Source organism: Pteropus alecto, unplaced genomic scaffold, assembly GCF_000325575.1.
Source record: "Pteropus alecto unplaced genomic scaffold, ASM32557v1 scaffold474, whole genome shotgun sequence".
NCBI lineage: Eukaryota > Metazoa > Chordata > Mammalia > Chiroptera > Pteropodidae > Pteropus > Pteropus alecto.
In genome coordinates, this window is record NW_006434848.1 from 69849 (window position 1) to 92380 (window position 22532).

A 22532-nucleotide genomic window follows, 5' to 3' on the forward strand; every position below is an offset into this window, starting at 1 on the left:
CTCCCTGCTGCCTGCTCCCCTCCCTGCCCCCGCCCCTCTGGACGGGCTGGGCTGGGCTGGGCTGGGCTGGGCTGGGCTGGGCTGAGCTGAGCTGAGCTGAGCTGAAGAACAACGACACAGCCACAGCAGGACGAGGGCAGAAGGGAGGGAACTGGGAGGGCCAGCCCAGAAGCCCAGGGCACCGGAGCTGGGGAGCTGGACCCAGAGGTAAAGAGGAGGGAGCAGGTCCCTGTCTCCCCAGTCCCTTGGGTGGGGGCCGTTGGTGCAAAAGAAACTGAGCTTTTATGACAGCGGGAGGAACTGACCCCAGTGATCCCAAATCCTGGTGAGGGGGATATATGGAGGTGGGGGGCAGGCTGGTGGAAGGGGCTGGGCTGAGAGGAAAGAGGACGAATTGGAAGGAGGTTAGAGCAGCGATTCCAGGTCCCTGAACATGGGAGAGTCGGGTCTTTGGTCCGGGGTCGGTTTAGGGTCTGGCACTGAGAGGCTGTTACAGGGGTTTGTGGGGGCTGGGGTCCATCCCTGCACCCCAAAGGCCTCTGTGGCTCCTTTGCAGCTCCCACAGCCACCCCTTCCCTGGGCCGGGTCATGCGCTGCCCCAAGTGCCTTCTCTGCCTGTCAGCCCTGCTCACGCTCCTGGGACTCAAAGTGTACATTGAGTGGGCGTCGGAGTCTCAGCTGAGCAAGGCCTACCGAGGACCCCAGGGCACCCTGCCAGGCCCCACGGCAGCCGGCCTCGAGCCCACCCTTCCGGCTAACCTCTCCGCCCGTCTGGGCCAGACTGGCCCACTGCCCTCAGCTTACTGGAACCAGCAGCAGTGGCGGCTGGGGGCCCTGCCCAGTGGGAACAGCACCGAGGCGGGGGGCTGCCGGGCGTGGGGAGCCGCTGCCGCCGCTGAGATCCCTGACTTCACCTCCTACCCTGAGGACCTCCGCCGCTTCTTGCTATCAGCGGCCTGCCGGAGCTTCCCACAGTGGCTGCCTGAAGGGGGCAGTGGCCAAGTGGCCAGCTGCAGGGAAACCGCCGTCCCCTACCTGCTGCTGGCTGTCAAATCGGAACCAGGGCGCTTTGCAGAACGACAGGCCGTGAGAGAGACCTGGGGTGGTCCAGCTCTAGGGATCCGGCTGCTCTTCCTGTTGGGGTCCCCAGCAGGTGAGGGGGGCCCTGATCTAGGCCCCCTGGTGGCCTGGGAGAGCCACCGCTACAGCGACCTGCTGCTCTGGGACTTCCTTGACTTCCCCTTCAACCAGACGCTCAAGGACCTGCTGCTGCTGTCCTGGCTCAGCCACCACTGCCCTGGGGTGAGTTTTATCCTGCAAGCTCAAGATGACGCTTTCGTGCACACACCTGCCCTGCTGGACTACCTGCGGGCCCTGCCACCCAGCTGGGCCCCAGGCCTCTACCTGGGCGAGGTCTTTACCCAGGCCAAGCCCCTCCGGAAGCCCGGAGGACCCTTCTACGTTCCCGGGTCCTTCTTCGAAGGTGACTACCCGGCCTATGCCAGTGGGGGCGGCTATGTCATCGCTGGTCGCCTGGCACCCTGGCTGCTGCAGGCGGCAGCCCGTGTGGCACCGTTCCCCTTCAATGACGTCTACATCGGCCTGTGCTTCCGTGCCCTGGGCCTGGTGCCCAGGGCCCACAAAGGCTTCCTCACAGCCTGGCCAGCAGACCGCACGGCTGAGCCCTGTGCCCTCCAGAACCTGCTGCTGGTGCGGCCCCTCAGCCCCCAGGACAGCATTCGGCTCTGGAAACGCCTGCAAGACCCTCAGCTCCTCTGCTGAGCCCTGGGGAAGACTGGAGGAGTGGGTGGACCTGGCCTAGGCCTGGACGCCTACCCCTTGCTCAGCTTCTCCTTCTAGGCCTTGGTGGGGGCGGGGGGGACGGGGGGGTCCTGGAATCACAGCTGCCTGAGCTCCTCCTGGGCCGCCCAGCCTATGGGACTGAGCAGCAGAAGGTGGAAGACTATTTCTGACTTTTTATTTTTGAAAAATATGTCCTTCCCATTCTGAGGCCTGTAGCTGTCTTTGTATCTGTGGGCCCCAGAGTTTACAGTGCAGAGCTCAGCCGCATCTCAACCTTTACACTCAATACCTCCTCGCCCTTACTGGACAGAGCCAGTTCCAGCAGTCTCCTGGCTACCTTGCTAGACACCAGGTTTGCCTCATCCTATGGGAAAGGAGTCCACCTCTGGAGCACCCCCACCCCCGCCTGTCTGCTGAAGCTAGCCCTTCAGTTTGCGAAAGTTTCCGGGGGAAGTAGACATCTCAACGGCCTTGGCCTTGTTCATCTAAAGTAAAAGGGGGAGGGGGGGTCCAAAACTAGTCATGCAGGACTCTCCTCCCACCTCCAAAACACCCAGAAACAGAAACCAGAGGTGGCAGAAAGCCAAGTACAGACACAGTTTATTCACTGTCTGCTGCACCTCTCACTTTAAGTTCCACGTGCTGACCTGCCATGCCCGCCCCCAGCCCAGAGGGGCTTCCAGTCCTATAGGCCTGGTCCCTGGGAGAAGGCAAAGGGGGGGCTGACAGAGCCCCCCACAATGTAACAGTGTGGAGGAGCAGGGGTGGTGAGCGGAAGTTCCCCTTACCATCTCAGGCACTGCCCTGGGGCCCAAGTATCTTGGGAAGAGCTGGCTGGGAATGGGGACAGTGTCCTGCCACCTCCCTCCGCCCCTCAACCTGGAGCTGCCTCAAGGGGTGGCTGAGGTGGGGGGTGGGGCTAGCAGGCCTCACTGCTCAAAGTGGTCCAGGGGGTAGTGCTCGCCGTAGGTCTGGAGGTGACGGGCCAGGGACTCCTGCTGCTTGCGGAGCTGGGCTGGCATCTCCTGATAGACGTCCGAGAAGAGCAACTTGGGGTTGGGCTTCAGCTTCCGCTCAGCCTGCTCGAAGGCCTCCATCACCTGGGGGACACAGGATGGTAGGCAGATAGCTGACCTCCCACCCAGGGCCCTGCCTCCTACCTGTGCTACCTCAGTGAGGGATTAACCACCCCGTGAGCACTCATGTTCCCATCTGAACAATGGAGACGATCATCATCACAGTAATGATGGCCAACATGCCCCATCAGCACCCCCAACCCCAGCACTTCCATGCTCTGCAGGAGCGGGCACTGGACTACGTGCACAGGACGGTTTCAGCCTCTTAGGAGCCCTAAGAAGCAGACAGCTTAGATGTGAGGAAACCACGGCACAGAAGGGACTTGCCCATGATGACACAGTGAGAGGCAGAGACAGACGCTCTGCACTGCCTGACGCCAGGGTTGGCCTTTACTGCTGGCCTGCGCTGCCTCTGGCTCCCGATGGGCAGGGCCAGGGAGGGCAGCGGGCTGGCTCTGCATGGTACAGTAATGCCACACTCAGACTAAGTCACCTCATCCTTGGACAACATTCTCATGTGGGCTCCCGGGATCCCTCTTCAGAGATGAGGGAGCAGAGGGCAGACATCACGCCAAAGACCCAGCAAAGGTGCATCACTGGGTGATCCCTGTGAGAATCGTCACTGGGTGATCCCTGAATCGCCTGCCCAGTTCAGCGTCCCCCAGATCCCCATCTCCATCCTTCCAGAGTTCTCCACGCCCCTGGGGCCCTCACCTTCTTGCGAGACTGCTTCCGCCAGGCCTTCTCCTGCTCGTCGTCCCACCAGCCGTGGCTCTGCATATAGTGCCTCAGCCGCGAGATGGGGTGGTCCTGCTTGTCCCAGTAATTGACCTCATCCACTGAGCGGTACGCCGAGCTGTCGTCGCTGGTGCTGTGGTGCCCAATCCTGCCCAGCGGGGAGGGGTTGGACATGTAATAAAGGCAAGGAAGGGGCTATGACCTGTGTGATGAGGGTCAGTGATCAGTGTGGGGAAGATGCTAAAGACGGGCTGTGAAGGCTCGTAGGGGGTGAGGGGGGCCAGGCACCTGTAGGTCATGGCCTCAATAAGGAAGGGCTGGTTCTCTGCCACAGCCCGCCGCCGGGCCTCCTTGGTGGCGTTGTACACAGCAAACACATCGTTGCCGTCCACACGGATCGACAGGATGCCATACCCAGGGCCTCGAGCCGCTGTGGGGACAGGAAGGCAGGTCAGACCCCAAGGCTCAGATCAGGACAATGAGCAGGGAATGGGAGAGGAGACGGGAGGGGAGGAGAAGAGAGGAAAGAGACAGAGCAGCACTTCACTCACGGTCCCTGGGGCTTCCCCCGTGCCAGACACTGGAGGAAGAGAACAGGAGGGGGAGGGAGGAGACGACGCAGGCCCAGACGCAGGCCCATACCGATGCCATCCCCGCGGTACTGCTCAGAGGTGGGCGTGGAGATAGCATAGCCATTGTTTCGGCAGAAGAAGATGATGGGGCACTCGAGGGTGGCGGCAAAGTTGAAGCCGGCGTGGGCATCCCCCTCACTGGCTGCACCCTCACCGAAGTAACAGATGACAATCCTGTTGGCGTTGGCCCGTTTGGCCGCATAGGCCGCCCCGACCGCTGCAGGGAGTGAGATGGTGGTGAGCAGAAGAGCCCCATGCACACTCACCTCACACACACACACTCACCCCACCCAACCAAGGTTCCTGGGCTCAGGATGGCTGTCACCAGGCTCTGAGGGGGAAGAAAACACCTGACATCCTGATCGTCCCCCCAGAACCTGCCCGGCCCATCTTCTCCCCTCAGCTGATGGCAGCTCCATCCTCCCAATTCCTCAGGCCCCAACCCTAGCACTTTTGACTCCTAACTCTGTCATCCCACACCTGCCACCTTCGAAACAGAGCCAGAATCAGATCCCTTCCCCCGACCTCCTTTATCTCATCCAGGTCACACCAGTCAAGTCGCCTTTCACCCTCACCAGCCCAGTCTTGGCCCAATCTATTACCCTCAGGGCAGCCAGAGGGCTGTTAAATTGTGAGTCAGGCTCATTCCACAGCAGCACCTGGGGCCCTCCCTACAGCTCCCTTCCACTCCAGGTAAAAGTCAAAGTGCCTAGAGGCCCGGCAGGTCTGCACCCTCTCAAAGCTCTGACTTGTCTACCACCTCCCCGCCCCCATCATCCACAGCAGCCCCCACTGGGCTGCTCCTGCGCCCCGAGAACCTCCAACACACCAAGTAGGCACCCCCTCCAGATCCCCACCCCACTTCCTGGTCTGTGCTGAAATGTCCCCTACTAATGCCACCCCACTGCCCCCACCTCATGGCACTCCCTCTGTTTCCTTTCTCCCTGTAGGACCTACGGCCCCTGACATGCTCCGGGTCACTTCGTCTTGTTGACTGTCTGTCCCCACTACCATCATGTCAGCACCAGGAGGGCTGAGGGTTTTGTCTGTCCCTTGTTCATTATACCTAGAATGGTGCCCACAGGGGCAGGGACTCTGCACATTTGCTGAGTGACTTAATGGTCACCCAAATGGAAGGTGAGGGCCGGGGCCCCGCCTTACGGAAATCCTACCTATCTTCTTTGAAAATGTCACCTCCTCCTAGAAGGCTACCCTGCCCACCTCCCACTTCAAAGGCTATCGGGCCTTCTGACATGCCAGGCGCTCTGCTAGCCCACAGACAGCAACTCACGTAGCCGGGCTGCCCTGAGCAGACAAAGCTGAAGCCCAGACTGATCCTTGACCCCGGGCGGGCTGCAGAGGGCAGGGAGGGAGGTACGCTCCATGGTCTCCGCGCTGCGTCGGAGCAGGCTGCCGCCCAGTGGGTCTGCTTCCCAAGCAGTCGCCTTTGACAGAAGCCATACCGACTGCTCTAAGCGCTGTGGGCTCCAGAGTGAATTCTGAGGGAGCTGGACTGAAGCACAGCAGGGGCCGGGCCAAGAACCCAGGCTCTGGAGCCATGTAGCCCATGACTTGAGTCCCTGCTTTTCTCACTACCTGCGGGGTGACCTTTAGCAAGGAACCTGGCATACGCTCAATCACACACAGTTGGCCATGTTTGTGAGCGGACACACGGGGTAGGCACAAGTTTTGGAAATCAAGAGTGTGGTCACGCTGGCTCAAGGCTGCCCAAAGGGTGGGGCCACTGCCACAGCCCTGCTCTGAAAGGCCCCAGACAAGAAGGGTCTGGAAGGTCTGGAGGTCAGACCAGTGCTGACCACATCACCAGCCGGGAAGTCGCCCTGGGATGGAGAAGGGCCGGGCCTGAGCAGGGGTACAACATGGTCCAGGCCCGGGGCGTGTGTCCTCACCCTGAGGAATCTGTGTGGCCAGTGGAGAGGAGATGGTGACGAAGTGGCGCTCCCTGCAGCCATAGTGGACAGGCATCTGGCGCCCCTTGCCCAGGTCGTTCACGTTGCCGTAGCACTGGGCCATAAACTTTTCCAGGGGGTAGTCCCGATACATCAGCACACCTGCGGGGGGAGGAGGCAGCAGTTGGTGGGGGTGGGGGATCCCCGGGGGCAGACCAACCCTGTGGGGGTCTGGGGGCAAGCCCTTCCTGCCCAGGCTTCCATTTCCATCTGTACAGTGATGGAGCTGGGTGAGAGCAGGGGCGGCAAAGTCGATGCCCAGGGCACCAGGCAGGTGCATGAACCAGGTGAGCAGACAAGGAAGCACAGGCCTGTCTCAAGATGAGGCGGCTGTTCAGACCAACCGACTGCTGTCCAGGGAGGCCAGAGCGTCCAGCTTATCAAAATAAGAAACCTAGCTTGGCCCTTTTTTTTTTTTTTTAATGAGAAACTACCTGATTTTTAAGTGTTTCAATTAATTCAATTATTTTTTTTAAAATCATCATACAAACCAAATAAAAGTACAGGCCACCAGCTCACTTGACTACAGAAGAAATGGTCATACCTGTTTATGGCAGTAAAACCCTTTCTTTAAACAAACTCTCCGCTGAATGCCCATCTACCGTAAAGAGAACCCCACGTCAGGCTCTGACGGGTGACCCGGATGACCGCCTCACATGGCTGGGGGGCGGTTCCCTGAGGTAGTACAGTCTAGGCCTGCCCTTATTTTGGTGGGGCCTCAGGCAGGGCCCTCAGCTGAGCCATGAAATGGGACACAGCCACCAATGCATCTGGCACCGAGGACAGAGCACCTTGGTGTCAGGGCGCTCCACTGAGCGCTGGCTTTGTTCTGAGTCTCTTGTTGTCCCCATTCCACAGGGTAGGCAGACTGAGAGGGCCTGGTGCCCAGGGTCCGACTCACCTCCTTACCCCCCACGAGCACCCTCAGCAGCTACTTGCACATGGGGCCTCCTGCCGACCCGCGGCGCTGGAGGGCTCCCTCCTGCAGGGTAGCCAGGGCCCAAACAGCCCTGTTTAGAGCGTTCACTGATGCCCAGCTTGCAGGGTGCTCATGCGGCCCTGCCTGGAGCCCTTGCCAGGGAGACCCCTTCACAACAACAGGCGGGAGACTCTCAGCAAACCTAGCAGGGCCTGGTTTGTGGCCCAGTGTCTGGGGAAATCTCATCTTCCTTGCTAACAATGCTGAACCACAGACTTTACCACAGGGCTTCTGTCCTCCTACAGCCTGTGGGATGGGGGGCTGATGCAGTGGAGAGGGGACCAGACAGACCGGAATGCCATGCTGGTCCAGGGAGGTACTCCGCACAGCCAGCTGGCCAGGCCCCATCTTCCTGAAGAGCTGTCCCAGGGCAAGAGGCCCCAATCGCAAAATTGCCTCCAATGCTGAGTGCTTACCCCATGCTAGGCCCTATGCTGACGGCTCTGCGTCACCTACCCCATGAATCCCCTCAACAACGGCCGTGGGAAGGTTCACCATCTCCCATTACAGATGAGGAAACTGAGGCAAGAAGCAGTTAAGCAACTTGCCCGTAGTCATGCAGCACCTAAGAAGGGTCAAGATTTGCCTTCCCGACACCCCCACAGGGGTCTCCCTTGCAGGGCCCCTGTACCGACCACCACTCTGGAACTCTCCACGCAGCTCCGCAGGCTCCCTCCCTCACCCCCGCCACTCTTCAATGCACACTGATTTTCTTCGGTTCTGGTCTCTGACCCTCCCTTCCTCATACTCATTCACTCAGAAGTGAGCCAGCTCCCTGGCTGGGACCCGCCAGGCCTTCCTCTCTGCTGCGGCTTCCAGGAGGCCACCGTGCCTGGAGAGACCTCCCTGTGTGCTCCCAGCAACCCCACAATGCAGGGGTTGCAATATCATCCTCACCTTGATTTTGGAGATGAGAAAACCGAGGCTCAGAGAAGGGAAGTGACTTGCCCCAAATCTGACAACTGGTAACCAGGGACCGGTTGGATCACAGGCTCTTAACCACAATGCTGCCGGCCTCCAGAGGGGAAGCCCACCGCCTCCAAGCTCCTATCCCTGGCTTGGCTCTTCCTTGCTGGAAAGTTCTACCTCTCTGGCATCACACCACTCCTCAAAGAGCACACGGGGTAACTAACGTGGGCCTCACTTGCACACCAGGAGGGACTGGGCCTGACCTGCTCCGATTGGGACCACAGCCCTGACCTCTGGCACGTGCTCCGCAGGGCCGGGCTATGGCAGACGTACCTGCCTCCCGGTACTGGCCAAACACGAGGTCCGTGTTGTCCAAGGCGGCTGCACTCCCCACGTGCGTCCCCTCCTCACCATAGTTGGTCATGTAGAAGGAGATCCGGCCCTGGGGATGGAGGGGGACCCGGAGGCCCAGGCTCAGTGACGCTGCACCATGACAGCGAACGTCCAAGTCCTGACCAACTTCTAATTGCCCCATCGATCAACAAATGCATCCTGAAGGCCAGCTCTGGGGCTACTGCCATGATGGAGGAACTGCCAGACTGGTGAGGGCGAGAGGGAGGGGGCTGTGTGACCAGAGCCATGAGGAGGAACCCGCCCCACCATGGAGGGGTGCCAGGAGAAATGCCTAAGCTAAGAAAAGGTGTGGGTGGGTGGCGCTTTCCAGGCCAAGAGAACAATGAAGGCCATGAGGCTAGAAGGGCTGGGACGGGAAGTGGGAGGGGTGGGGGGAGCGGAGCGGGAGAGGGAGGCAGAACCGAGGTAGCGCAGGGAACGAGGCACTTGGGCTTTCCCCGGGGAACCGTGGTAACCTGCTGATGGGTCTCCTTGGGGGGAGCGATGTTTAGAAAGTCTCTCAGCCTGCCGTGTGGGAAATGGATGGAGACGGCTGAGTGCAGCGAACCAGGCGAGAGGGGCAATGGCCTGGCCTAGTGGTGGGAGGCAAAGAGAGGATGGATGGCTGACAGTCCTAAGAAGCAGTCAGTGGTGCCAGGAAGCAGCAAACTCTCCTTGTTTGCTACACCGGTGCCAAGCCTCAGGGCCTGGAAAAGCCAAATGTTAGGTGACAGCCTCCCTTGCAGCCAGAGGTGGCCAGGGCACACAGCTCTAGCCAGACACTTAAGTGGAAGTCTGTTTTTGCTTTCTTAACTTAAAAAAGAAAAAAGCCCACTGCAGCTGGTGCCAGGCATTCTCCTGGCTCTCTTCCTGCCTTGCACGTAGCCATGAAGCCTGGACCTGTGGCAGCCATCATGCTTGAACGTGAGGCAACGGCACAGGAGGAAAGCCAACTTGCCCAGGACAGTGAAGCAGAAAGATAGGAAGTCTGGGTTCCTGATGGTGCCGCTGAGCAGCAAGATGGATTTCTCACTAAACACTTAGGAACAGAGTGAATGAGAGGAAAGTGACAGCAGGGACAGAGGAGACAGGCATGAAATGAAGGTCTCCAGTTTGGGCAAATGGGTGATGGTGGCACACGTCACTGAGACGCAGCCTAGGGGAGGAAGAAGAGCAGATCTAGGAAGAAGATACAGAGGCCACGTTTGGACAGGCTCAATTTGGTCAGGGCGAGAAGCCAAGCAGATCTGGGGCTAAGAGGCAAAGTCTGGTTAGAGATCTGGGGAGCCCGTGGCATAGAGACAGAAATGAGACTGCACGTAAAGTGAGAGACAGACAGCCCCAGCTGGCACCTGCAGGATGCCCTTGGCTGTCCTCAGGTGTTCTGCAGGCCAGGCTTTCTGTCATGGTGGGAAACCAGATGAATAATGCTTTCTTCTAAGTGGGGAGCCAATTAAAAGTTAATTGACTTCTCAGAGCCAAGTGAGTGGGCAGATGCCTACTGCTGAGGGCCTGGCAGGGCTGAGACTGGCGTGGGGAGGAGCCTGAGAAGGGCACCCTGAGGAAACAGGCTACTGGCAGAGGTCACTGGCTGCCACCCAGTATCCTATCCCTCTTCCTCTTCTTTAACAGAGATCTCATTCCACCAGAGACACCAACTGCCCAGACTAAACTACATTTTGCAGTCTCCCTTGTAGCTAGGAGTGACCAGTGAAATGTGTGCGGCTGTGTGGAAAGTTCTATAAAGGTGGGTGTGGGGATAACTGGAATGTGCCGTGTCTACCCTTTCACTTTCCTTCTACTTCCTGCCTAGAATGAGATGTGATGGAGGGAGCTCCAGCAGCCATCAGGTTCACGAGAGGCTCTTGAGGCTAGAAGCCAACACTGGGTATCCAATGACATTGTGGAGACACCACACCAGCCGCAGACCACTTCTTTCCAGATTTCTTTTATGTAAGAGAAAAAACTATTAATCTGGTGAAGATACTACTTTCAATTTTGTCAAGATTTTTTTGGAGGAGATGTTATCTGCAGCTGAACAGAATCCCAGCTAACAGATGAACCTTGATGGATGAGTTGATCTCACAGAGGGTTTCCTCTGTGCTGACCAGGGGGCAAAAGGCTTTACATGCCGGGTCTCACACAATTCCTACCCCATCCTAGAGGGTGGGTTCTCTTGGTATCCCGTTTTTGAACATTCTTAAGAAAATGAGACAGAGACAAGAAAAATTGCCTGCCCAAAGTCACAGCTGTGACCGGACCCAACGTCCGTTGGATTCCAAAGCCCATCTGTGCAGCCAACGCAGGGACAGGAAGGAGCCCAGGCATGTGAGATGAAGTGGGAGGGGTGGCATGGCCTGGAGCTGAGGCTGTGGAGAGGGGAGCACACTGCCAAGGCCACATTGGAATGGGAGACACAGAGAGGAAGGGCCAGACACAATCTTGTGGACAAGGGGAGCCAAGGGAAGTTCCTGGGCAGGGTGGAGATATTGCCCTAACTCGGAGAGCCCATATGGGGTGTCTTAGTGAGAGAGTCTGGGTCTTACGCTTTAGTCCACGGTGGGGTCACCCGGGGGGCTTGATGCAAATGCAGATTTCCAAGCCCATCCCTGACCCACAGGGGTGGTGCCATCTGAGGGCCGGCCTGCCCAACATCCTTCCCCCTTTTCCAACAGGATCCTCCATGCCCTTTCTCAGTCTATGCAGCCTGGGAAGGACAGACTTAACTCCCCTAACCCCTTGGTTCCTTGGGGATGGTCTCATGGCCCCAGTGCAGGGTGGGGTCTGTGACCAAAGCCTGGCCAGTGAGCATCAGCCCTGGGCCTTCTGTGGGGACATTAGGGACCCGACACTATTTCCACCACTAAGTAGAACGGTTAATAATTGTGAGGCTGGCAGGGTCATAACAAATAATAGCTAATATTAACCATGTGCTGACTCAGTGCCAGTTTCCCTGTTCCTAAGGCCATTATATGTGCCACCATCAATCCTCACAGCAACCCCACGAAGTAGGGACAGACAAGAAAACCGAAGCACTGAGCGATGAAGCGGCTTCCCCAGGGCCGCAAAGCCAGAAAGTGGCAGAATGAGGACTACGATCACACCCTGAACGCTTTCTCTGACACCTCTCCATGGGCCTGGAGCTTCCAGAGACCCCACTGCTTGAGAATGAAGACAAGGCAAAGGAGAGGGGAAAAGACACCCAGGGAAACAGGTCTGGTGACATTTTCTGAGGCACCTGGACCCAGCTGTGCCTGAAAACAAGGCCCTCTGGGCTCACAGTTATGGAGTCAGCAAGTCCCCTCTGTTGCCGCTGCTTTGACCGGGGCTCCGGCCGCTGATACCAACACAGCTGAGGGTCGCCGCACGTTTGACACAGGCACTCCAAGAAGCACCGGGTCGCGTTCTCAACACTGTGAGCTCCCGAGAAAGGCTCTCAGGTCTCGAGCCTGCCCTGTCCCAGCACAGCTAAGCCCCCAGCCCGGTACACAGTAGGTGTTTTAGTGATCTCGGTCCATCCTTTTGCCCTTGGGCTGGGCCCTGCCCACACTCTTCCTCCAGAGCCCCAAGAGAACCCCAAGAACTTTAAGGACCCCAAGACAAAAAAATCTCCACTCTCCTCCTTGAGAGCTGTCCTTTGGCTTGAACACAGGCCGGGGGAGCCCAGACGGCCCCGGGCCCTCCGCAGCCCGCCCCCACGCACCTGCCGCTGGGACTCGTACAGGATGCGGTCCATGGTGTTGAGCAGCGTCATGCTCTTGTAGAACTTGAGCACCTTCTCCTGTGGCAGCTGCAGATGGAGGCACAGAGGGACGCGGGGCTGCCGTGACCAGAGAGGAGATGGACAGGGGGCCTGGGCATGGGAGGCAGGGGGTGGGGGAGACGGCCTCTCACATGGGGGTCTTCGCTGGGGTTGATGATCTGGCCCTGCCGGTCCATGACCCGGTAGATGGGGATCCCTGAGATGACATTGGGCTGGATGAACTCCAGCTTGTCTATGAACTCCGCCGAGGCCCCTGGGAACTGGGGCTTGTCATCCAGGGATGAGAAGTGCTGCTGCTGTAACCTCCGAGGCTGCTGGGGGGAGAAGGTAGGGGACACCTGAGTCAGGAGTGGCACCACAGTTCCACTGGCTCAGAGCCATGGTGACAGGCAGTGTGGCCTAGTGGTTAAGTCACCATGGTCTTGGTGAACTCTGGGGCCTGACACACAGGGTGTCAATCCCAGTTGCACCACTTTCCCGTTGGGTAACCTTGGGTGAGTTACTAAAACTTCGTATCTCAGTTCCTCATCTGCAAAATGGGTGAAAAGAACATCTATGCCACAGGGTTGTTGTAAAGATTAAATGATTCAACAGAGTGGCAGGCAGATTAAGAACTGGCAGCTTTTATTATCGTCCAAGGTCCAAACTCTTTGCTCTGGCACTCAGGACCTTCCCAGCCTGGCCACAGAAACCCCCTCTCTCAATTTTCCACCGCTATCACGGGCACAGACACTTCTGCACAGTGCCCTCGAGTCAGTCGGCTGGGCTCTTTACTGACCCCTGTGCTCCCCAGGGAGGCCACCCAGAATAGAGCTTAAGCCTGTAAGCTCTTTAAAAGTCAGCCAGCCTGGGTTCAAATCCCTTGCTGGGTGACCACGAGAAAGTGACTTCCCTTCAAGTCTCTCCTTTCTCACCTATAAAATGGAGAACACCTCGTGGAAATGTTGCAAGGCTTAAACGAGATCATGCGTATGAATGTTAGCAGAAATACTTGTCATACAGTATATGCTCAAAAAAAATTATCATTTCTACCACCGTATCTCTGCTCTCATCTCTCTACCACCTGTTCCTCCATCACCTGGTAAAGTGCTCCGTGCACTCCAGTGCCCTCTCCATGCCAATCCTAATCCCCTCCACAAGTCCGGCCTGACTCACTCAACAAATATTTGAGCACCTGCTTCATTCCAGGCTCTATGCTGGGTTCTGAGGGCCTAAGCGACACTAGACATCTGTCTCCGCTGCCTGGCATGGAAGACAGGAACTCAGCAAGTACTGATAAGAGTGAATTATAGTCTCCTGGGAGAAGCCATAGGGCTCCGTACTGCAGAGCGGAAAGAGGCTCAGGCTTCTCTGAGGAAGGACATGTAGGAGTCAGGGAAAGAACAATCGAGGCCGGGGGAGCTAAATATGCAAAAGGCAAAGAGTTGAGGAGTGACACGTCCCTTATGCGACCTGACAGGAGCTCAGAGTGGCTGGAGGAGTCCTGTGGGGAACATCACACCTGCTCGGATCAGAGCCTGGCTGGGAAAGCCCATGAGAAGCCCACACATGTGACAGGATGTGAACCAATTCGACTTCTGAGCCAGCAGCAACCTTGATCACACACTTGCTGGGTGCCAGGCTGAGCTCTGCATGCGCAATCTGACCACTGCACTTGACTTGATGAGAAAACCTGCACCAGGCCGTGGAGCTAAAAATTTAAATAAGTCAGTCAGGACAAGGCTTCAAACCTGGGCAGGGCGGACATTCGGAGCCCAGAACCCACGCTTCTAACCCATCGCTAGCCCGGTTTCCACACAACCACATCTTTACTTCCCACCGGTCGCCAGGTTCCTCTTGGCTCAGAAATGGTGGCCTCGCTTCCGGCAGGAACTAAAAGAGGAGTGAGTTTGCCACGAGGTGGATCTCACACATGGGTGCTGAAGTGTGTCCACCTCCCCGCTCCTTTAACTGCAGTGGAGAAGCTGTCCAAGGTTCCAGGGGGAACAGGAACATCTGCATGCTTATTTGTGAGCGTGGTGGTGAGGAAATAAAGGAAATCACACTCTCAACAGCAAGGCAGGTCCAGGCCTGACCACATCGCAGCAGACTTCCCCTCTGCGTGCAAGGGAAGCGGCCAAAACGTAGACTATGCTTCCGACTCTGAGTGCTAACACAGCCGGAAGCTTCCGACCACCTAGAGGATCCTTTAGTGTCGTGTCTGTCACCGCACACATCACCAGCTCCAGGAAGACAGGGGTCCAGGTGGTTAGAGCGGGCACCCAACAGGTGATTATTGAACAAAAGGATGAACGAGCGGTTTCACCCACTGGCTTTGGAGTCCCATTGACCTGGGACCCAGTGTCTCAGCCCTCTGTGTGGCCCTCTGCAAAACACCTTGTCTCTTTGAATTTTCTCATCTGTACAAAGGCTGCAAAGGGCTATTGTGAGAAGTCCCTAACATAAGGCACACAAAGGATTCAGTATGGGTGTGAAACATACTATGTGCTCAAAAATTGGCAGAAGGGAAAAAACAAAATCGAGGAAGGTTAGGAAATGACTGGCACCTCAGGGGGAAGGTGGGAAAGGAGCTGGGGAGGACTGGCTGTACCTCAAACTGGATTATAATGCCAGGCTGTGGCCCCAGCAGAGACACTGAGGCACAGGGGAAACGCAGATGGAACAAGCACTGTGGTCCCGGGAGCGGCTCTAAGCAGGAAGGCCAGGGGCCGGCAGGGGTCAGGAGGACAGGGCCTCAGGGCTCAGAACAAGCTCCGGTGTCAGGACAGGGCTCTGTCCGCCTCCAGAGGCTGGAGGGCTACCACCAGGGCGCATACCCCACACGCTGGAGTTCAGCCTTGGCTGTGCCGCTTCCATCCTGGGCCGCCCCAGGCTCACTGTGCTGATTCAGTCCGCTCTGCAAAGGACTCAGCAGTGCCTGACCCCAAGGAAACGCTTCACTGAGCTGAGTGGTAAAAGGCCTGCAGAGAAAGGATGTGACTCCACTCACTTTTTCTTCTGTTTTTGGTGAGGGGGCAGCTTTGTCCTGGAGGCTAGTGACTTATAATGGCACAGGCTACATTCGGAGATTTACAAAACCTTGAAACAACATCTTCTCCCACCACACAGGAAACAGGCCGGCCTGCCCTGGATGGTCTAGTCCACTCAGCAGGTCGATACTGGGGTGGCCCCTCATAGAGCCACTGCCTATGGCATCAAGGTTAAGGGCATGGACTCCGAGCAGACCACCACTCCCGGCTGTGTAACTAAAGCTCCGAGCCTCAGTCTCCTCACGTGTAAACAAGATGGCATGAGCACCCATCTCACAGGTGGGCACGCAGATTAACAAGTCGATGTGTGTGGCATGCTCAGCCTAGCGCCTGGCACAAAACGAACACAATAAATACGAGTTCCTGACTAGTGTCTTTGACAATTGTCAAACAGGTAGATACTGAATAATTATTCCAAACTGGGTCCTGAACTCAGTGAGGGCTGGAGGCGAGGGGGAGGGGTGGATGACAAACACACGTTATAATCAGGAGGGGTGATCTCAGAGGAGGAAGGACAGTTTAGTGGTTAACTGCAGGGCAGGTGAGACTCTCAACTGCCTGTTTGAACCTTGGCTCTGTCCCTTTCCAGCTATGTCACTTTGGGCAGGATACAGTTGGAGCCTGCGTCCCCTTGTGGAAAAAATAAAAATTGCTACTTCACAGGCTCGTAGTGAGGTGGGTATAAAGCACCTGCCATAGCTCTAAGAGGAACTTTTCACCACCAGCATCAGATGGAGCAGGAAGAAAAGCTTCCTGGAGAAGGGGAGTGAAGCCGAGGCCCACGGGACGAGCAGCGGTGAGCCAGGCAAAGGCTGGGGGAACGACACTCATGGCTGCAGCACGTTAATGACAATAGCTAACCGTGTGCCTGGGCACCACACAATGCACTCTTTCTGCCTGTGTGTCACTGAATCTGCACAGCAGCCAGGTGAGGCCAGCACTATTATCACACCTCCAGAAAAGAGGTGGCTCTGAAGCTCAGAGGGGTTAAGTGACTCGTTGAGGGCCTCAGAGATCAAGTGGTAGTGTCAGCATATGAAGCCAGGCAGCCTGACCACTACTACCTGGATAGGCTGGAGAGAAAGGGGGGCGTCCAGCCATGGAAAGTTTTGCGGATGGTGCCAGTTAACCGAGTCCTCTGGATCTACGACAGCTAAGGCCATCCAAACCCGCTCCCTCCAGGGGTCTGAGGCACTCTGCCCTCAAACAGCCGGGATTGCCCAGTCCTGGCTTTGCTTCCAGCTCAGAAATATCAGCAGCCTCACCTCCCAGGAGATCTGGCCGGGGAGGCCGGGTAAATGTGATTCATCAGGCTTTCTCTGGCCTCAGGGACCAGGGGCTTGGGCATCACTATGTTCCCCCGGGCACTGGAGGGGTGGAGCCCAGCAGCAATCATGGCCACCCCGGATTTACTGTCCCTGGAGAAAAACAGCAACCGTTTCTCGAGCCCTTACTGAGCACATGGTATATGTAGAGAGTGCTTCCTTCGTCACCACATCTCTCTGAGGGGCGACTCCTATGGTCCTGGTTTTACAGAGAGACTGCTGTTGGGATTGTGGAAGCTTCTCTGAGGAAATGGCCTGTCCGCAGACATCTGAAGGACCGTATGTATCCCTACAAAGGCCTGTGGGTAGGAGAGGCTCATCCAAGGGAGGGAAAACTGGCCAGTGGGGCTGAGGCCAGCCCTCCTACTCAGCTTCCCACCAGCCAGCCGGGGTAGAGGCTAGGGATACACGCCAAGACTGGATTAAGCAGGATGTCACAAGACCCAAACCAGAGCCCTATCGCTCTCCTCCTGGCAATATGAAAAAAACTAAGCTTTGGAGCCCAGAGCTCCAAATTCAGACCTTACCTCTCTGAGCCTCAATTTCCTCATCTGTAATAGTAGAAAACGACCAGTATATACCTTGCATTGTGGCTATATCAAATATAATAATGGGTATGAGTTGGCACTGTAAATTATAAAAGTGCTTCGTGATATGAAAAAAGAGGACATGGCCAAGATAGAGATGGACCCGTATAATTAGGAGATCAGTAAAAACCATCTCCATTCATCCAATACGCACTAGGCACCAACCATGTGGTGACACTGCCTCCAGACAAGCCGCCTGATCGGATGGGTTGGAGAAATAACATTACTGCTAAATCACAAAGGCAGAGCTCCAGGTGCTCCCTGACTTCCAACAGGGCAGGGACTGTAGTCACCCACTTGCTAGGCTCAGAGAAGTGAAGTGACTTGGCCGAGGTCCCACTTGCTCGTTGGGGTGGCAGCTGAGAAACCAACTCAGGACTCCTCTGCTAAGTAGCTAGTCAGACATGAGCGACAGGGGAACAGAGGAATAGGAGCCCAGCCTAGAGACCGCCCTAAGAGCACCTTATTGGTAGTTAGAGAATCCCTCCTGCATCCCCAGAGACAAGACAGGAGGGTCACAGTCTTAGCTGGCCTAAACCAGCTACAAACGCATGTGCAGAAAGTACTGCTCATAACTTCTGCCTCATGATACCATCATTATAATACCATGACTATGCCTGGAAGTTCACAAATCTAATTATAACAGACTGAATTCTGGGTAAGCATAGGCACACTAGGCAAAGTTACAGAGCAGCCAGGTGTCAGACGAGGTGACCTCACATAGGAATCGCCCATCACTGCCTGAATATAAACAGATCTTTCCATTTCTGGGTTGTGTCAGCTCTCCAGGCTGGAAACCCACCCTTCCCTTTGGGGCGTGCTACTATCTTCTCTTCACCTCCTTAACTCCACAGGGCTCGGCCTTCCTTAGCTCAGAACTTAAACGTACTTTCAATAAATCTTACTTTTTCTAAATCTCACTGACCTGTAATTCTTTACTGCATCAGCAGGGAAGAACCGAAGGACAACACACAACGCCACCACCGTCCTCCTCCCCCACGCCGCTGGGGCAACGCTGGATTTCACCTCACCCCAGCGGTGACAGCTTGACAATTGAGTCTTCCCCGTCCTCTTCCTGAGCAAAGACACATCTGCTAGCAACTGGAGGAGGGGGAAGGGAGGCAAGGCCAAGCAACTGCCTGGATGGCGAGAGGAGGGTCAAGCAGGCAGCGAGAAGCCAGGCAGCCCCAGCCTTCTCCCAACCCAGCCTGCCCCAACCACCCAGTCAGCAGCACAATACAGCCTCCCCATCTTCCCACAAGGCACCAGCTCCTGGCTCCACCTTGCTCAGTTAAAACCGCAGTCTCACAGGGCAACCAGAAACCATTCATGGTTATTTAAATTTAAATTCGTTAAAATTAAATACAGCTGCAACTTGACTTACAGTAGGGTTAAGTCCCGATAAACCCATAAGTTGAAAATACCATAATCAAAAATGCATTTAATACACCTAACCTACCCAACATCAGAGCTTAGCCTCACCTACCTGAAAGGTGCTCCAAACACCTATCACCTACATTAACCTACATTTATTTAGCCTATGGCTGGGCAAGGCTGGGCAAGTATCTTGAGTTGCATCTCAAGAGTCACTGCCTTCCTCTTTATCCTCTCATCAGAAGCAGGACATAAACACTGGCAACACAGTACACTGTACAGTACACTGTAGAGTTTGCCCTTGTGATCATGTGGCTGACTGGGAGCTGTAGCCCACTGCTGCTGCCCAGCATCAGGGGAGAGTCATGTACTGCATATCGCTAGCCTGGGAAAAGATCAAAATTCAAAATACGAAGTAGGGTTTCTACTGAGTATGTATCATTTCTACGCCATCGTAAAGTTGGAAATCGTAAGTTGAACCATCATAAGTTGGCAACTGTCTATAAAGTGGAAACTTCAGTCTCTCAGTGACACTAGTCACATGTCAAGTGCTCAAAAGCCACATGTGGTTAGGGCTACTGTACTGGATAGTGAAGGTATAGAAAACTTCCATCATTGCATAAAGTTCTATTGACAGCCCCCACCTAAAATCTTTTGACTAAATGCTACCATTCCTTCCCTCCACTCGAAAAACAAAAGCATCGTTTTTAATCTTAGAAAGAACAGGTGGGAGAAATAAAAGACTTCAAAAATAAAGAAATTTCAATACATATGTATAAATAAAAAGTAGGGACTCTGAAAGACCTCCTCCTTTTCCCACACCTCCCCGAAAAATGAAACGGAGGAGGGAAGAACAGCAGTGTGACTGAGCCAAGAAGGATGAAGATTTAATGAGTTGCAAAGGACCTTCCCCTACTCTTGCCCCAATCCTGCCCACCTCTCCCACTGGCCAAGCCAATAGGCTCCTGGGGCAGAGATCAGCTCTGGAGGATCTATAGCTCAAAAAAGCGGGGGGAGGGGGGGGGTTGCGGGTAAAACCAACTCAAAGGCAGGAGGCTGCCCGTCCCCCCATCCTGCTGCAGTAAACCTTCCAAAAATAGGTAACTCCCTTCCTAGGACCCCTCCCCTCATTCCTTGTCCATCCTCTTCACCCTCCTTCTGTTTCTCCCCTTATCTATAGCTTCTTCCCACAGCTTCTAGTTTCCCTTCCTACTGGATTGGAGGGTCAGAGGGTCAGACCCAAGCCCACTGTTAGGTAGCTAGTCACACAGGAGTGACAGGGGGAACAAAGGAATAGGGGCCCAATCTAGAGACTGCTCAAAGAAGACCCTAAGAGTAATAGTAATGCAGGGAAGAGGCAAGAGAATTAAAATGTTAATCAAGCCACATTGAGAGACTGCAATATGCTGATTTGACCCTGCAGCCAGGCCAGCAGGACACCTTCTGAACAAAGGGAGGTTTCGCTGGGACTGCTAACAGCCCCATTCTCCACACCTGTGAAGGGGAAACAGGAACCAAGAGTCATTTCCTAGGCTAAAACCATGGGAACCTATGGATTAAAGGCTGGGAACTGCCAGTGGGCCTTTCAGTCTACATATTCTTACCTTTTCATGCTACATACCCTTCCCTTTCCTCACTCTAAGTCCATGTCAAAGAAAATAGGCTGACAAAGTCTTAAATAACTCATAGGAACTAAAGAATGATATATAAACCAAATTCCCTGAACACTACTCGCCCTCCACTCACTATCTTTCCAAGCTTCTCTTGGTCCCTCTCACTCTACCTGTGGAGACCACACTCTCTGCGGAGTGTTACCCTTTTCCTAATAAACTTTCTTCTTGACTCTAACTTTGGCGTGTGTGCTTCTTTCTTCACTCTCCACCAAAGGATGCTCTTCTCTCGGTGCAGGGCTTGGTCTCCCCTCCACTTGGAGAAATTTGCCCTGTCCTGCATCAGTAGAATTCTAGGTAGGTACATGCGCACTAAGCAGAGTTATATAGCAGCCAAGTGTCAATCAAAATGCCCTCACTTGCCAATCACCTTTGGAATCACCCCATCATGGCCCAAATATAAGACAGACATTCGCACTTCTGGGCCCTTTGTGCCCTCTTGTTGTGGTTGTTATTACAGTGCTCTGTTGCAGCTCCCATCGCTGGGACCATGTACCTCCTTAGGGCATTCTTTGTCTTTCTAAAATATATTTTTAATAAAACTATTAAATCTCAATGATCTGTGATTGTTCACTGCCGTAATCTGAGGAAGAACTGAAGGAAAATGCTAACTACACGTCTGCTGCACCGTGTTAGTCATCTCCCTCCCCCCTACCCTTGGGGCAACACAGAACTCTGATCCGGATCCAAGGGTGACACCACAAGATCTTGACAGATTTCTCTCCAGGGCCCTAACCAATACAGGCCCTCCTAAGGTCACCCCCTTTCCTCTATCCTCAGTTTCAAAAGTGGCCAACATTCCTATTGCCCTTAACATAACATCAAGTCCAGCTCTTAGCATTCTTCATATTTAATTTTCACAACCCTACGAGATGCCACTGTTAGAATTTGAGAGGGAGAGTCTACGGCCATGCCACCCTAAACAAGCCCGGTCCCGTCTGATCTCGGAAGCTAAGCAGGGTCGGGCCCGGTTAGTACTTGGATGGGAGACCACCTAGGAAGACCAGGTACTGTAGGTGTATAAAATAAAAAATAAAAGATTGTAAGCTGACAAGGTCCTTACAATCTGTGAGGTCAACCAAGGGTAGCCTCGCCTAAAATAAAAAAAATTTTTTAAATAGAATTTTAGAGGGAGAAATTAGGTCCAGAGAGGTGAAAAGTGACAGATTAGGGATATAAACCCAAGTGGTCTGGCTTCAAAACAACCACTCTCTTGTGAAATTTTAGTTCATAGCTCTACTGAAGCCCACAGAGGCTTCTTCCAATTAGATTTTGTTTCTAAGAAATGTGGCCAAAGTGCCCTGTGGACTTCTCTCCCTCCTCTTCTCCTCTCATTAACTCAACAAATATTTACTGACCATCTCCTCTGTAGTGACCAAAACAGGCAAAGTCTCTGTCCTGGTATTTGATCAAGGGACACAAGATCGAACTAGTTATTTATGCGCTTCATTTTAAAATTAGAACCGTAGCAAAGGAGCAAAAAAATTACAGGGCACTACAAAAGCCTGTGACGTGGGACCTGATCTATTTTCTCCTCTTTGGGGATGGGTGGGTCTTTACCGAAAAGAAAATCTTCCCCTTACTAAGGCAGTTTCACTCTCCAACCCCTGAAGGCAAAGGTCTCGTCTCCTTTCCAGGTCCTCCAAATGGCCTTCCCTCCCCTGGGGATGGGTGGCAACTAATGAGGAACCCCTCCCACTTCCCAATTTGTCTCCTTCTCTCAGGACCCCCAAAGGAGCTGCCTCGCTTTTCCCCTCTAAGGAAGTGGAAGTTCTCCCTTTGAATGTCCTCTTCAAGTGGTTCTCCCAACCCTTGTCCCTTCCGTGACAGCCCTCCCTTCGCTCCCTGTGGGGACCCCACACTCTGAAGACAGCGTTGACATCCCTATTCCCCCTTGGAGAAAGCTCTCCAGTGCCCCCCAGGTACTCACAGATCTAGGCAGCCTCCGATCTCCAAGCCGCCGCAGGAGCAGGAGGCCAGCCTGGCCCAAGCCTCTACTTGGCCCCCCAAACCGCGCCGCCGCAACCGCCACCGCCATCTTGGCTAACAACTCTCGGTGATTCGCCCCTATCCTCGGCGAGGCTGGGGGCTGCCCCTTCATGAGCCTGACTCAAATGCCAACACCATCCTGCCAAGAAACCACTGCTACTAGTTCTGAAGTCTCTAGGACATATATATGGGTGAATACAAACAATCTAGCTTCCCAAAAATTACTCTGATCGCCTCACCGCACTAGTTTCTGTAACAGGCAAAGAAGAGAGCAACCTGCCCAGAGCCTCAGGAG

The 22532-nt window shown here is 55.0% G+C and overlaps 2 protein-coding genes and 1 pseudogene across 4 annotated transcripts; 2 read left to right on the forward strand and 1 right to left on the reverse strand.

Moving 5' to 3' along the window:
* Positions 1-111: 111 nt before the first annotated feature.
* Positions 112-2252, forward strand: B3GNT8 (UDP-GlcNAc:betaGal beta-1,3-N-acetylglucosaminyltransferase 8). Its single transcript, XM_006910688.3, has 2 exons — positions 112-207; positions 557-2252. The coding sequence occupies exon 2, from the start codon at positions 589-591 to the stop codon at positions 1780-1782; it is 1194 nt and encodes a 397-aa protein (XP_006910750.1). The 5' UTR covers positions 112-207; positions 557-588; the 3' UTR covers positions 1783-2252.
* A 134-nt stretch (positions 2253-2386) lies between these two features.
* BCKDHA (branched chain keto acid dehydrogenase E1, alpha polypeptide) lies at positions 2387-22519 on the reverse strand. 3 transcript variants are annotated; one of them, XM_015588438.2, is made up of 9 exons: positions 22179-22519; positions 12395-12574; positions 12204-12290; positions 8441-8549; positions 6160-6321; positions 4260-4466; positions 3906-4047; positions 3594-3765; positions 2387-2903 (listed from the first exon to the last, which is right to left on the reverse strand). In XM_015588438.2, exons 1-9 carry the CDS (start codon positions 22347-22349, stop codon positions 2733-2735), a joined length of 1401 nt encoding a protein of 466 aa, XP_015443924.2. In that variant the 5' UTR covers positions 22350-22519; the 3' UTR covers positions 2387-2732. The 3 variants fall into 3 exon arrangements, with proteins under 3 accessions (XP_015443924.2, XP_006910751.2, XP_024901764.1); XM_006910689.3 differs by having other exon boundaries at positions 12395-12577; XM_025045996.1 differs by lacking the exon at positions 12395-12574.
* On the forward strand, positions 21149-21267 carry LOC112478883 (annotated as a pseudogene).
* Positions 22520-22532: the final 13 nt, after the last annotated feature.

Coding starts and splice junctions, on each gene's coding strand:
- B3GNT8 (XM_006910688.3), top strand. CDS start 589: ATGCGCTGCCCCAAGTGCCTTCTCTGCCTGTCAGCCCTGCTCACGCTC.
- BCKDHA (XM_006910689.3), bottom strand. CDS start 22,349: ATGAAGGGGCAGCCCCCAGCCTCGCCGAGGATAGGGGCGAATCACCGA. Junction 12,578..22,178: donor ATCGGAGGCTGCCTAGATCT/GTGAGTACCTGG, acceptor TTCTCCCCCCAG/CAGCCTCGGAGGTTACAGCA. Junction 6,322..8,440: donor TGGCCAGTACCGGGAGGCAG/GTACGTCTGCCA, acceptor CTCCCCCCGCAG/GTGTGCTGATGTATCGGGAC.